Source organism: Rutidosis leptorrhynchoides, chromosome 1 (genome assembly GCF_046630445.1).
Source record: "Rutidosis leptorrhynchoides isolate AG116_Rl617_1_P2 chromosome 1, CSIRO_AGI_Rlap_v1, whole genome shotgun sequence".
Classification (NCBI taxonomy): Eukaryota; Viridiplantae; Streptophyta; class Magnoliopsida; order Asterales; family Asteraceae; genus Rutidosis; species Rutidosis leptorrhynchoides.
The window spans coordinates 680,490,909-680,508,038 of record NC_092333.1 but is presented as its reverse complement, the minus strand read 5'-3'; the positions used below and the strand labels follow the sequence as shown (position 1 = coordinate 680,508,038).

The window sequence follows — 17,130 nt, the reverse complement described above, 5'->3', positions numbered from 1 at the left end:
GTACTTCGAAATTTATATCATATCCGAAGGGTGTCCCGGAATGATGGGGGATATTCTTATATATGCATCTTGTTAATGTCGGTTACCAGGTGTTCACCATATGAATGATTTTTATCTCTATGTATGGGATGTGTATTGAAATATGAAATCTTGTGGTCTATTATTATGATTTGATATATATAGGTTAAACCTATAACTCACCAACATTTTTGTTGACGTTTTAAGCATGTTTATTCTCAGGTGATTATTAAGAGCTTCCGCTGTCGCATACATAAATAAGGACGAGATTTGGAGTCCATGCTTGTATGATATTGTGTAAAAACTGCATTCAAGAAACTTATTTTGTTGTAACATATTTGTATTGTAAACCATTATGTAATGGTCGTGTGTAAACAGGATATTTTAGATTATCATTATTTGATAATCTACGTAAAGCTTTTTAAACCTTTATTAATGAAATAAAGGTTATGGTTTGTTTTAAAATGAATGCAGTCTTTGAAAAACGTCTCATATAGAGGTCAAAACCTAGCAACGAAATCAATTAATATGAAACGTTTTTAATCAATAAGAACGGGACATTTCAGTAAATGTCAAAAAGGAAATAGTATTAGTGCAGAGACAATGAAATGAAGCAGAAAAACATGATGTGGGTGTTTGTTTGCATCTCACTTGCAATATATGTATGTATATTATATGTAATTGAGATAGTGAAAAAGGTGATGGATTGATATATCATGAAGTGTATCCGTGGAACATGGGTTGTAAAGTGACATGATTTAAGAGAAAACAAATATGAGAAAGTGGTTGTGGGGATCAGTTCAATAATGTGAAGTAATCAAGTTGGTTGTAGTGAAAAATGAAACGGAAATAGATAATTATAGATGGTTAGTGGGAAACATTGAAAAATAAAAGCAATCTACTAATAGTTATAATATAATATAAATATATAAACGTGTGATAATATTAGCCGTCGCCTTTCACGGATTGAATTTCTTGTTCCGATGTTAATCAGTGGCGGATAAAAGTCATCGGAAAAAAATCTCAAAATTTTAAATTAAATATATTTATTTATTTCGGTCTTTTGAGGTGTAAAATCAATCATAAAAGTCATTTTCGAAGATGTTCACATTCATCTTAAAAATTCAAATTCGAATTATGTGATTCTTCAACCGAATTGATCACTGAAATTTGATTCTTAAATCATTCCTAAACTACGTGCATCATCAAAACACATAAACATCAACAAATTCTTTTCCAATTCGATCGTGTTCTTCGTCATTCACATATCAAGATCGTTTTAGTCTCCAGAATATTTCGTAATGAATTAACAAAAAGTAAAAATGCAGAAGTGGTTAGATTCACATCGTGAAACTATCCTCAAAGTTTGAGATCCTAATTCGAAGAAACAAGCTCGAATTTCTAAGTCAAAGTTCAAAAGAAAAAGTCAAACGGTTTATATTCTTCGAATTCGCGGATTCTGTTTTCATTCCGATGTAGATGATGCTTCTCGAGTGTTCTATGAAGGATTTTAAGCAAATTTAATGCATAAATCGAGGCCTGAAATCATATAATTTGAAAACTCAATTTTTCAATTTCTTCATCTTCAAACTCGTTACTGTTCTTCATCAGATTGTGATATTGTTACTGTTATGATTGAATATTTATCACAGTTAATGCTTAATCGCTGGATATGGAATGCATTGCAAGTGATTGGAGGATCTAATTCATTCATTTGAAGAATCATTGACTTTGTGTTTGATGATACGCATAATGATCCATCTCAAATAAACATTGTTAACAACGTTACGGCTAGAGCGTACCTGGCGTGAGCCACCACGGGCAGGTAACATCTTCCCAACCTCACCTTAGCAACCTGATCAGAAGGCTACTCATGTATGCATCTAGGAGATTCCATACCGGACAAAGGATAGCCGGAACGCTACCCAATGCCAGCCTGTACAAATGAACAGATTACCGCCGTTACCTAGTCGGATGCAAAGACATTAGAAAGACGGGAACCATGTCATCACATAAAAAGGCCTGCTGAACCATAAGACATCGGGTACCCGATAACCTTTATAAGGTTACCCATAAACCGGCTAAAATCTTGCCCGGTCATAACACTACCGTGGAGAAACACTTGGAATAAACATCAGGCAAAACCTTCTTGATTGAACAAGGCATTCATCCATCACGACCTGGATGGATCTACTACACTATCGGAACTACCGTGTCTTCCCGGTTTAGATATCCTGGCCCGGCACAAGGACACCGTCCCGGAACAAACACGTTATCCCAGAACAGACACTTCATCCCGAAATAGGTGCACTGTCCCGGAACGAGTGCTTGATCCCGGAACAAACATACAAATGAGCTGCATGCCAAGTCACCCCACGAATCTAGGAAAGTTTGTTAGGACCTGCTCGTTATTCCCATGAAAGGGACAGGTGCCACGTCAATCCTTGGGATCAGCAAAGTTTGTTAGGACCTGCTCCTTATTCCTATGAAAGGGACAGGTGCCACGTCACCATTCCCTCATAACACCTATAAATACATGATTAAAGATCATTCATTCAACAACACTGGATGCATTAATGTTACTCTGCCCAAATTAACTACGGTAACATCTCTCCAGCTGATAACACAATCCCGATAAAGATTCTGGTCATTATCGAAGTTAATCCTCATTCTAAGATATTAACTTATTTGATTCCGATCAAACAAGGTTAATTACATCGACTGTTTTGCGCCCTTGAAATCCAGATTTCAAATCGAGGTGTGCACAATTATTGGAGTTAAAACATTCGATCCACTCTTTTTCCCAAATCAAGCACTCAAACCCGAAATCTAATTAACGATTACGATTTTGGTTTGATAAAATGGCGCTATCAAAAGGTACGAAATTAATCACTACTCAACCTCAAGAGCTACACGATGAAGAAACACACCCAAGCAACTCAACGAAGGCTGACATATACATGATCCACTCATGGGATGCTGGGCAGCGACGCAAAGCTGGAGTATTAGATAACTGGAAGCATGAACCCATCATCTTCCCATCATTATTTAGCATTAACCCTTCTTCTGAACCGGTTATCATTTGGGCGCACATTTCCAATTGCCAGATTGGACGAATATACACCGACACCGGCGCAGGAGCAGAGGTCATGTTCGAACACTGCTTTTTACAGCTACCAGAAAGCATTAGACGGCAAAAGAAGGTAGCAACTTCACCATTAGTAGGATTCAACAGTGCTGCAACCTGGCTGATAGGTTCCATCACGCTGGAAGTTGTTCTAGGAACATTACCTTTCCAAAGCACTGCAGACATCGAATTCTCTATTGTCAAAATAGACTCACGATATAACGTTATCTGTGATGACCCGGGAATTTCTGACCAAATTTAAACTTTAATCTTAATGTTATCTCGACATGATAAGCAAAGTCTGTAAAGTTGAGTCTCAAAAATGTTGAAACTATACTCATGAAATCAATTACCTTTGGACTGTGCCCGACGATTCACGAACATTGGTGTGTAAATAAATATGTAAATAATTGTATCAAAATAAAAATAAGGGTTTATATATATAATATTTTGAGATACACTTTAATCAATCGGAATTAAAAGTATAAAATGATAAATAAAATAATTAAGTTACTATTAAAATGAATATATATAGATATAGATGATTTATGTTTATTATATTAAAATATATATAAAATATATATGAATGTTAAATATTCAAATATGTTATAAAATAAGTATTACATATGTAATGAGATGCAAAGCTAATATATTATATGTAATTACAAATTAAAGTATAAATGCTGTAGTATGATCATTATTTCGCTAATATTGATATTAATATTAAAATATGTATTATTAATATTATTAATTTTAATGAGATTGGATACGTATGATTTGTAATCATTAACATTAATATTATTAAAATGAATATTAAAATCAGTAGTACTAAAAGTATTATTTTCAATATATAACATCTAGATACGAATTATATATATATAAATTGTTATAGTATTATTATTACTAATATTATTATTATCATTAATAATAATAGTATTATTACAATTAGTATTATTATTGATAATATTATTGTTATAAATTTTATAATTAATAGTATCATTATTATTTAATAATAAAATTATTAGTGTTACTATTATATTATTATAAATTTTATTATTTTTATTTATAATATTAAAAGTATTATTACTATAGTTATATTTATATTTATTTATATTATTGAATAAGATTAACCATAAAATATAGATACAGATACATAAATATATATAATTTATATATACAGATTTATATAAACATTAAGAGTAGTTATCTAGATATAAGTGCAGATAAACACGTAAATTATTTTCTCTCCTATCTCTATCATTTTTTTTCTTTATTCTTCTGCTTTTTCTCTTCAAACTCGTGAACCCAATCATCAAAATAAAACAAACAATCTTTTGATCTCTATTTTTTTTTAAAACGTCATCTGTTATCATAGCAAATCAGAAACCCAGATTGAATTAGAGGGCTATTTATTTTTTTATTTTTTTATTTTTTTTCCTCTGTACACATCTTTTTTCTCAGAATTCGATTTCCAATGATAATCAAAAATGTATTAATGCAATCATGTTCTAAATCTTCAGTTTAAACTATCTGTGAAGTTGTAAATCTCAATTCTTTTTATCAAGAACGAATTTGCGAGTCAAACTTTTGATTTTAAAAAGTCAAAGTTTTGTTCATCATTAAATTCGAAATTGTTTAGAGGTTTCCAGTTAAATTGGCTATGGATAAAGTTTCTAGGAGTAAATTGAAACACAATTCGTGTTATAACTTTTGTCTAAAACATTCACAATTTTGAAATCAATTTTTTTTTAAAAGTAACTAGCGACGAGCAGCAGGTGATGATTTTATTTTATTTTTTATTTTTTTTCGTTTACTAATACTACTTTTAATTAATACTGAGTGTTTCTAAAGATATATTGAAGATTTAAAAGTATTATTGTTATGATTTATGAGTACAACGATTGTTCTTGAGGGAGAAGAAACTAGTGAAGTACGAGTTATATATTTACTGTTTTTGTTTCTGATATAAAACAGAAAAAGAAGAGTGGAGGAGTGGCAGAGTGTTGGTTGGGTGAGCGTAAAGTCTCGGGTTCAATTCCCACCTGGAGCGATTCTTTTTATTTGAAGCTTTTAAGGGTATACAAAATTTTCTTTTATTTTTATTATTATTATTATTATTATTATGGTTATTGTTATGATTATTATTAGTAGTTATTATGGTTATAATTATGATTATAAATTGTTATTGTTACTATTATTATTATTATTATTAGTCATTATTATTATTATTATGATAATTGTTATTACCCTTGTATATTAGAAGTATCTTTGATCGTATTAAAAGTATTATCATTATCGATATTATGAGTAAAGGCATTACAATTAAAATTAGGACTATTATTATTGTTGTATTATTAACATTATTATCCTTACCAGTAACATCACTAAGTAGTATTATTATTAAAAATTAATATTTGTAATAAGATTGTTATTATTATTATTATCATTACTATTATTAAGTATTATTGTATCAAGTTATAATTTTTAGTAATATTATTACTATCGTTATTATTATTAATATCGTACTATTTGTATTATTATTATTATTGATCATTTAAAATATCTAATAAGACTATAATTATTATTAAACTTACTACTATCATTAAAAATATTATACTTACTAAAACTATCATTTACACTTTATAATTACTAGTGAAGCTATCATTTTATCAAATAAATCTTTTGTATATTATAAATAATTATTACACATACTAGGATTATATTACTATTTCAGATAAATAACAAATGATATTTCGTGAATACAATACGAATCACATATATAGGTATATAGGTATATTAATATAACTAAATGTATAAATATTAACCATTATATTTATATATACACAAAATCAATATAAATACAATATCATATGAAATATAAAATAAGTATATATTTTAAAATGAAATTTTGTGATTTACACTATATGTATTAATAAATATACAATTGATATAGGTTCGTGAATCCAAGGCCAACCCTGCATTGTTCAGTTGTTCAATATCGTCATATGTATTTTTACTACAAAATACATTACTGTGAGTTTCATTACTCCCCTTTTTAATGCTTTTACAATATATATTTTTGGGACTGAGAATGCATGCGGTTTTATAAATGTTTTACGAAATAGACACAAGTAATCGAAACTACATTATATGGTTGAATGATCGAAATCGAATATGCCCCTTTTTATTAAGTCTGGTAATCTAAGAATTAGGGAACAAACACCCTAATTGACGCGAACTCTAAAGATAGATCTATCGGGCCCAACAAGCCCCATCCAAAGTACCGGATGCTTTAGTACTTCGAAATTTATATCATGTCCGAAGGAGGATCCCGGAATGATGGGGATATTCTTATATGCATATTGTGAATGTCGGTTACCAGGTGTTCAATCCATATGAATGATATTTTGTCTCTATGCATGGGACGTATGTTTATGAGAAATGGAAATATGAAATCTTGTGGTCTATTAAAATTATGAAATGATTATTTATGTTAAACTAATGAACTCACCAACCTTTTGGTTGACACTTTAAAGCATGTTTATTCTCAGGTATGAAAGAATTATTCCGCTGTGCATTTGCTCATTTTAAGGATATTACTTGGAGTCGTTCATGACATATTTCAAAAGACGTTGCATTCGAGTCATTGAAGTTCACCAAGATTATTATTAAGTCAATTATAGTTGGATATATTATGAAATGGTTTGAATGTCTGTCAACTTCAGATGAAATGAAAGATTGTCTTTTCAAAACGAATGCAATGTTTGTAAAATGTATCATATAGAGGTCAAGTACCTCGCGATGTAATCAACTGTTGTGAATCGTTTATAATCGATATGGACTTCTTCCGAATGGATTAGGACGGGTCCTTTCATTATCCTAGGGTGAAATGCTATGAAAAAATTTGGAGAAATTACATCAACGGTACGTGGCATGTTGAAATTTCCAACCCCAGCCGACATAGCAACAATTGGACACAGGAGTTGGAGCCGATTGAGTGTTTGCAGATATTCAAAGGCACCAATGACATCATAATTATGATGACGGCTATGTGTCACCAAACCCTAAATATCCGAAACAACAGATCCAGGTTGGAGCTACTCTGAGCACTAACGCAAAAGACACGCTGTGTAAACTCCTAGCAGCAAATATCGATGTTTTCGCTTGGGTGCCATCCGACAGGACTGGCGTCCCACGAGAAATAGCACAACACCGGCTAAATGTGAACCCAAACATCACGCCTGTTGTCCAAAATAAACGAGCAATGGCGTTAGAACGAAGTAAATTCCTAGCTGATGAGGTGCAACGACTTGTTGATGCCGGAATAATGAAGGAAGTAAAATACCAAACATGGGTAGCTAACCCTGTCATGGTAAAAAAGGCAGACGGCTCTTGGCGCATGTGTGTCGATTACAAAGACATCAATAAAGCTTGCCCAAAAGACAACTACCCCTTTCCGGAGATCGACTGGAAAGTCGAATCCCTCACGGGTCACAGGTTTAAAAGCTTCCTAGATGCGTACAGAGGTTACCAACAAATACCAATGGCAGATGAAGAAAAAATCGTGTTTTTCAAAAACAAAGGCATCTTTTGCTATACCGAAATGCCATTTGGTTAAAAAAATGCCGAAGTAACATACCAAAAAGTAATCGACAAGGCATTCCAGAATCAGATCAGACGAAACATTGAAGCGTACGTGGACGACATTGTCATCGAGTGTGACTCGGAAGAACAGATGATTTAGATATAATCGAAACATTTGAGTCGCTACGAAAAATAAATATGAAGCTAAACCCATCAAAATGTTCCTTCGGGATGGAAGAAGGCCGATTCTTGGGGTTTATGGTCACTCCGAGAGGAATTAAGGCGAACCCGAAGAAAATTCAGGCAATCGAAGATATGCAATCGCCTAAAACTAAAAAAGACGTGCAGAGTCTAAACGGGAAGTTAGCGGCACTAACGAGATTCTTATCACGGGCTATAGACAGATCTCTACCCATCTTCCACACACTAAAGGGATGTTTGAATAAAAAAGATTTCATTTGGACGAAAGAAGCCGAGAGGGCCTTCCAAGACATGAAAGCATTTCTAAAAGAGTTACCTACTCTAACGGCACCAATTCAGGGGGAAACTCTAACGGTATATCTTGCTGCTTCCTCTGAGGCAATTAGCTCAGTGCTAATCGCTGACAGGGGTAAAGTCCAAATGCCGGTATACTTTGTAAGCAAAGTATTACAAAATGGAGAAGTGAATTACCCGACAATGGAAAAGCTATTGTATGCCCTTTGTGCACACGGCAAGGCAATTATGAAGATACTTCCAAGCTCACCCGATACGGGTCCTAACGGACCAACCAATCAAGCACGTCTTGACAAGACTGGAGATATCCAGGAGAATGGCCAAGTGGGCGATTGAGCTTGGCGAGCATGAAATCGATTTTCTGCCAAGAAATTTAGTCAAAGTCCAAGTTATAGCAGACTTCCTGGTAGAGCTCCCCTTCGACATGATTAAAAAGGGTGAAACTACCATTACAAGAAGGGACGAGGATGAAGTTTGGGAATTTTATACAGATGGGGCGTCAAGTGAAGAAGGAGCCGGCATAGGTTTGCTTCTAGTATCCCAAAACGGAGAAGAAATAACTTACGCCATCCGGCTAAAGTTTGCCACCTCAAATAATGAACTGAGTACGAAGCACTATTAGCCGGCTTGCGCCTAGCAAAAAGGATCGATGTGCAATAGCTCACGGATTTTGTTGACTCGCAACTAGTAGCAAGCCAGTTAAACGGTAGTTTCGAAGCAAGAGACACATCGATGCAAAAATACCTAGAGCTTGCAAAATCGCTAGTTCAAAACTTCGTGGCATTTTAAATTAAGCAAATACCCCACAACTGAAACAAGAAAGTAGATGCTTTACGCAAGCTTACCTCCCTGCTATACGATCACTTCAGCAAAAAAGTCATGGTGGAAGTACTGGAAAGAAAGTCAACCGACGAAGATACCCTCATGGAAACAATCATAGAAGAAGAAAAAGATTGTTGGATGACACCCTTAATATGATACCTCACCGATGGTACCCTCTAGGAAGACAAACTACAAGCTCGTAGGATCCGGATGCGCGCACCAATGTATCACTTCAAAGATGGCATCCTGTATAGAAAATCATTCACCGAGCCATATTTGAGATGCGTTGGACCAGCGCAGGCCAAAGAAATCATACAAGAAATGCACGAAGGAGCCTGCTCGACACACTCCATCTACAGAACAATAGTCAGCAGGATCAAGAGAATGGGTTATTTCTTGCCGCACATGTATCGGGACACATACGATCTGATCGTAAACTGCGAGGCATGTCATATACATGCCCCCGTCAACAGATCCCCTCAGCATAACATGATCCCAATACACGCCGCTTGGCCATTTTGCAAGTGGGGAATCGACATTGTTGGTCTGTTCCCAAGAGCTGTTGGAAATGTTAAGTTCCTAGTCGTCGCATTGATTACTTTACAAAGTGGGTCGAAGCAAGACCGTTAAGAACGATTACCGGAAGGAAAATCTTAACCTTTGTATGGGAGGATATCGTTTGTCGTTTCGGCTTACTACGCGAAATAGTCAGCGATAACGGAACACAAGTTGCACACAATTCTTTTAAAGACTGGTGCGTAGACATGGACATTCAACAATCGTTCACTTCCGTGGCATATCCACAGGCTAACGGACAGGTTAAGGTCACTAACAGGGATATAGTCACCGGAATAAAGGCCAAACTAGGAAAACACCGACAAGGATGGGTGAATGAACTCCAACATGTACTTTGGGCACACCGGACAACACCAAAAGACAGTACAAACGAAACCCCATTCAGCCTGGTATACAGCACTGAAGCGGTCATCCCGGCTAAAGTTCTTGTCCCGACCAAATGAATAACAACGTTCGATGAACAACAAAATGACGAAACATTACGAGAAAATCTAGACGCCCTAGAAGAGCGTCGAACAATAGCACACATCCGGCAAGCTGAAAAGAAGCAAAAAATTGCAAACCATTATGATAAAAAAAGTCAAACCATTAGACTTTCAGCTACACGACCTAGTGCTACAAAGTAATGAAGCCAGCTGACAACAGGACGTCGAAAAACTGGGCCCACGATGGGAAGGACCTTACAGGGTTTTCGGCATAACCGACTATGGTGCATACCACTTGGAGACACTAGACGGAATCCCAGTACAACGCCCTTGGCACGCCTTTCATATAAAGAAATATCATTTGTAGTCTACATGTGACCGGGAGGACTGATCACCCACCCGAGCATCAGAAGAATCACACACTTATGTATCAAAATTATTTCTAAGTATGAGTCATCAATAAAGTTACATTTTATATCTTGTACTCTGTAGCAACTCTGAATATGACACAAACACAATCAAAAGTATTTTAGCATATTTCAGACCTACCGCCAGAAGAAATGCCTTCTAGCTTTCGTTGGTAGGCTGATACCCCTTGAAGAACCTTCTCGGATAATGAGGGCATCTGGCCAAATTATTTATGGTCCGGTTTTACAGTATAAACATCTCGACCATACTTACACGTAGTCAAGATATCTACGTTATTGTCATGACACAGCAAACAAAGCACACATAAATAAACTAGTTTACACACAAGACATAACAAATGTAAAGGAGTTACATTAATGACAAACGAAAAACACAACCGAGTGCATATCTCTGCGGTTGGTAGTTTACAATATCCTCCACGGATGAATTCTCATCCCTACAAATCCTATCCAATTCTTCAAAGCTAATCTGGCCAAGAGCCTCATGCACTCGTCGGCAATCTTGAACATAAGTAGAGCTTAAAACGTTCTTCATCTTTTGGGCCGCACTATCAGCCGGCAAGAAACACTGCACTCGCCTTACTCTAAAGTGGTTAACTTTTTGATAGCCTCGATAAAGGCATTAAACGGCCGATGAACAATGGAGGACTTCAGTAGGCGGGAAAAAAGTACGGGTATACCATGTTGCAGACGGGTAAGTTCACCCAATGTCACCGACACCTTCTCTGATAGTTTCTTATTATCATCCGAGAGAAGGGCGACCACTTCCTGATCCCGAGCCAGTGCCACCTTCGAAGCCTCCAATGCTTCCCGGGAAGCCCGTAACTCATCCCGGGATGAGGCCAAGGCCTCCTTTGCCGACGCAAGCTCCCTCTCGAGACTGGTATTACTCCCCGACAACTCCGCCACACGCCGATTGTCATTTTAAAACATCACACACTGCTCGTGAATACAACAAGCATCAGCCTCGCTCCGATGTAGTTCATCCACCACAAGATGTTGGGCGAACCCGGCAAACTGAGAACGCAAATGTCGCGCCTGTGTAGCGGAAAGAGCAGCTAACGCCTCTTTCAGAGCTGGAAAAGTAATAAACTCCAGATACTCCCTATAAACTGGATAATCTGAAGAGTCACAGTGAAGGAGATCACGAAATGGCCCAATATCGCAGTCGGGCAGAACGTAAACATTCTGCCCGGCATTTGTTGTTAGCCGGGGGTGAGAATCTGAAGCCTCCACAGCAGGCTCCTTCTCGAGACGGTGTCCTTGAACCGTATCCCTCTCATCTGACTCTTCCTCGACCACCCGACTCTCCCTAGCAGACGGCTCCACCCTCTCCTGGGAAGCAGCTCCTTCAAGCAAAGGTACCGCAGAAACGGGCGCCTGCGTCTCTGCGGGAGCCACACCACTATGACCTACACACAACAAACAAAACAAAAATGTAGTTAGCTATTTGGGCCATAAGCTATTTGGACTCAAATACCGAATCAGTTTTTCTTCTTGGGTGTGACATGTTTTTACATTGAATGGGCAGCCCAACATACCGAATCTGACACATATTTATCTAAAGTTTCACATTCAGTCCCTGACAAGTTTCAGATTTTTGCAAGGGCAGTCCTTTACTGAATCTGATAGCTTATTTGACACTTCCAACCCCTGTCAGATTATCAGAATTTACAAGGGGGGGCCCTTACTGTAATGACCCGCACTTTTTCGATCGTTCTATACTTATAAGATTAATATTTACATAAATTAAACCTTACCAACATGATAAGCAATCCAAATTGTTGAGACTTATGTTTTTGAAATGAGTTTTACACAACGTTTGACCGTCTAGTTTGACCGATGATATCACGAACTATATAACATATGATAATTATACGTTTGTGTATATATATGTATATATACATATTTAACATGATCTAAGGATGTTTTAATATCTCATTTTGTATTAATAACAATAAGTTATAAGTATATTTTGAAACTACTAACTTAAGTTTTCAAAACGATAACCATACGTAACGTTATTTGACATAAATACTTATAACATATAATGTTTATACATATATCGTATATGTAATGTATTTAATCACTTTTAAGGACTTAAATACATAAAACAATATAAGTATATTCACAAAAGATAGCTATATTTGAATTCTCATTCCATTTTTCACAAGATTTCTATACGTATATCTAGAGTACATGTACTCGTATCATACCTAACCTCTATACGTATTTACTATTGGTATATACACATCAAATCACCACCAACCAGCCCTTGTTCAATGCCTTATGTATAAGGTAACTACTTTTGTTATCTAGTATGACAATTTCACATGATTAAAAGATTTTTTCACAAAATTACAAACTTATACACCTTTTACACCACCATTTATACTCCATTCCATTTTCATTTTACTACACATTTCTTTAACCAAAAACACACTCTTAAGAAACTCCATAACCATTCAGCTAGTATCCATGAAGATCTAGCCATAAAAACATCACTTAAACACCATAAGAAAAACCTTACAAAAACACTTCAAGAATCCTTTCAAGAACACAAGTTTACTTCCAATCTTTCATCCAATTCCATCACTCTTTTGGTTCTAGATTTTTACTTCTCTTTTACAGCAATCTTGTCCAAGTAACTTGAGGTAGTAACTTTGTTCATAACCTTATTCGATTCATATATATATAGCTATCTTATTTTGTGGTATAAAATTTTAACAACAAGAACATAGTTTGAATGTTTTCAAACTTGTTTGCAAACTAAATAGATCCTTCTAACTTAACTTTTAAAAAACTTCAAGACCTGTAATATAACATAAATATATGCTAATTTAACAAGGTATAACTTGGTTTTTCAAAGAACACCTTAAAAACTGTTTTTACGACGTCGGAGTGCAACCGGGGGCTGTTTTGGGTTGGATAATTAAAAACCATCTTGAACTTTGAATTGGAGGTTTATATTCTGGAAAAATGATATTTCTTATGAATATGTTAACACATAAAAATTTCATGATTTAATTCAAAGTATAAGTATTTTTAGAAAAATGGTCATTAAATGATATTTTTGTAACAAAAATGATTAACTTCATAAGTTTCACTAAAGTTTGACCTATGACCTGTGATTTCGAATACAAACTAAGGTATTTACAGTTCATATTCTTAAAGAGGGACTCGATCCAAGGAAGTGGCAAGTTGAACCAACGAAAACGGAGTTGTAACGAAGAAACTATGACCAAAATAAAATCGGATATCCAAGACTAGTTTAGCTACGAAAATAATTGGAGAAAATTAAATAAATCACATCTTTTTAAAATAACATGATATTTTATATATATGTACTCATAATTTAATTTTATATGGCTCAGGATCACCCGTAAACAATACGAGAAGATTAATCATAAGATCCCATGATTGTACGCAACACGTCATTTGACAACACCGGTACTTTATGTACGCAACACGTCATTTGACAACACCGGTACCGTGGGTCAAGATTAATCTCGACCAATACATATACGATGGGGGTTTTTTTCATTGGGGGTTTATTAAACACCTAAAAATGAACCATTAAAATTGAATTACTAACATCGGACTGCTAACTACGGACTAAGAAGACATTAAAAGTATTATAAGTATATATATACGTGTCGATTGTTTAAAATGAAAATATATTGATATATTATATATGGATAGGTTCGTGATATCAACCGGAGACCAAGTCAAAATATATATATCTTCAAGGCAAAAGTGAGTATATAGTCCCACTTTTAAACTCTAAGTATTTCGGGATGAGAATACATGTATTTTATGTTTTACGTTATGGACACAAGTAACTGAAAAATATATTCTACGTTGAGTTGTACCACTGGCATACTTCCCTGTAGCTTGGTAACTGTTATTTACAGCGGTATTGTAAACGCGAATCCTGTTGATAGATCTATCGGGCCTGACAACCCCAACCGGACTGGACGACCAGTATTCAACGGTTGCACAGTACTTCGTTTTGTGACTACACTTGGTACGGTGTAGTAAGATTTCATAATAAAGGGAATATGCGACGTGATTAAATGTTAAGTATGGTTACCAAGTGCTCAACCACTTAGAATATTTTTATTAAAATGTTTATATATGAAATCTTGTGGTCTATATTTATATCGCTGTTGGCATTAAACCTATATCTCACCAACTTTATGTTGACGTTTTAAACATGTCTATTCTCAGGTGATAATTAGAAGCTTCCGCTGCAACATGTTGAATTTAAGCAAGATCTTGAGTATGCATATTTGTGTCAAAAACAAAACTGCATATCCGAGGATTTGTATTGTAAAATATGCTAGAAATCGTGTTGTTATCATCATATGTAAAGTTTGTAAGTCTAAGATTATCGCTAAACGATAATCATCTTTTTATTGTCTAAAGCTTGTATCAAAAATAAGAATTATGGTTTGTAATGTAAAATATATGCAGTTGTTCTTTTAAAAATGTCGCATATAGAGGTCAATACCTCGCTATGAAATCATACGTTATCTAACACGTTCTTATGGTTAAGGACGGGTTATGACATGTGGTATCAGAGCGGTGGTCTTAGCGAACCAGGTTTGCATTAGTGTGTCTAACTGATAAGTCATTAGGATACATTAGTAAGTCTGGACTTTGACCGGATCTGATTTAACAACCATTGCTTATCATTGTTGGTTAAAATTTATATGTAAATATTATGTAGTACTAATGGGTTAGTTGTTGTGTGATAGATGTCAGGCTCAAAACTTATTATCACATTCAGCGACTCCGAATCAGAATCTTCAGATGGTGTTTCAGTCATTAACCTATCCGATGACGAAAATAATATCTTTGGGGAAGACTCACAAATTCCGGATGAACCGACTATAGAGAACCCGGAAAGTGAACCCGAGGAGGAAAGTGAACCCGAGGAAGAAATACAGGAAATTACAAAAGACAAGTTCGAACTAGGAAAGAAACGAAAGGCTAATGAATTAGAAAATTCAAATCCCGAAGAGGATGATGTGGCACCAACTCCACTAGACACTACCACCCATATTCCCGCTATTCCTATTCGTTCTATCCCGGCATCTAGTTCTTCAGCCCCACAGCCAAAATATAGGGAGACACCGCCAAAATATAGGCAGACAGCCAGGATAAGCGTTAAGCGATTCTTTGAACCTAAACGTCCTAGAAAATAGACCAAACGATGCGCTGCCATATTAAACCATGGGATCATATAATGTTTTGTATAATATTATTAGTGTGGTTTGCTTAATGTTCGATGTAAGATAAGCATATGTAAAATAGTGAAGTGTGAAATGCAATAATTTTCCATGGTTAAGTATTATTTGGGTGGTAGTAATTGATTTTCGTACTAAGCTATTAAGTATGAACTTTAACGGGTAGGTACTACCCTAGATATAATTATAAAATGCTAATAAGAAGAAAAGGCTTTTATAATAATAACTGGTTCATATTATTAATAAGCTACGATGTACTGTAAATACATACTACATCTATAATATTCCATGTGAATAATTATTATTATTTTTTTTTTCATTCTTATTGAAGATTATGGCACGATTGAACCGAATGACGGAACAAGAAATCCAGGAACTCATCAATCAGCGAGTGAACGACAGAATGTTATGGGTCGAGGCTGCAAGAGCTGCTGCAGTTAACCCAAATCCTCGTGTAGGATGCACCTACAAAACTTTTCAAGCTTGCAAGCCCTCATCATTCAGTGGAACAGAAGGACCGATCGGTTTAACCCGGTGGATAGAAAAGATGGAGACTGTGTTTAAAATCAGTGGTTGTGTTGAGAAGGACATGACCAAGTATGCATCGTGCACTTTACAAGATAGTGCACTCACGTGGTGGAAAAATTTTGTGAAGGCTGTAGGAGGAGATGTAGCTTATGATACTCCATGGGAAGAATTCAAAACAATGTTAATCAACGAATATTGTCCAAGGAACGAGGTTAGGAAGTTGGAAGATGAATTACGAAGTCTGAAGGTTATTGGTACTGAAATAACCAACTACAATCAGCGATTCATGGAATTAGTTTTGCTATGTCCTGAATTGGTTCCAACCGAAGAACGGAAGATTGAAATGTACAAAGATGGTTTGCCCAAAAAGGTCAAGGCAAATGTTACAGCATCGAAACCTAAGACAATTCATGAAGCTATAACCATGGCAAACGAGCTAATGGATCAGGTCATCTTGGATAAGAAAGCATCCAATACTGATGTGAAGGTATCAGGTAACAAAAGAAAGTGGAATGGAAGTTATGATCGAGGTAATCAACAACAATCTTTTAAGAAACAAGAAACCACGCAAGGTGCGGGTAGTGGTTCAGGCTTTGGTTACAAAGGACAAAATCCTTTATGCAACCGATGCCACAAACATCACTCTGGCTACTGTAATGTGGTATGCAACAAATGTAATCGAAAGGGTCATCTTGCTGAAGATTGTAGGGCTCTCGTTACAAATACAAATGGTATCAAGACTCCTGCCACCAATGCAAATAGAACTGCTTTGGCTACCATTACTTGTTATGGGTGTGGAAAACAGGGTCATTATAAGATCCAGTGTCCGAATCCAGAGAAGAATAATGGATCTGCACGAGGAAGAGCATTTGTTA

The 17,130-nt window shown here is 35.5% G+C and overlaps 1 protein-coding gene across 1 annotated transcript; it reads left to right on the top strand.

Moving 5' to 3' along the window:
• Positions 1-2,879: 2,879 nt before the first annotated feature.
• Positions 2,880-7,763, top strand: LOC139851845 (uncharacterized). Its single transcript, XM_071841026.1, has 3 exons — positions 2,880-3,368; positions 5,120-5,221; positions 7,230-7,763. Exons 1-3 carry the CDS (start codon positions 2,880-2,882, stop codon positions 7,761-7,763), a joined length of 1,125 nt encoding a protein of 374 aa, XP_071697127.1.
• Positions 7,764-17,130: the final 9,367 nt, after the last annotated feature.

Coding starts and splice junctions, on each gene's coding strand:
- LOC139851845 (XM_071841026.1), top strand. CDS start 2,880: ATGGCGCTATCAAAAGGTACGAAATTAATCACTACTCAACCTCAAGAG. Junction 3,369..5,119: donor AAATAGACTCACGATATAAC/GTTATCTGTGAT, acceptor GATATAAAACAG/AAAAAGAAGAGTGGAGGAGT. Junction 5,222..7,229: donor TTTATTTGAAGCTTTTAAGG/GTATACAAAATT, acceptor CCGAAACAACAG/ATCCAGGTTGGAGCTACTCT.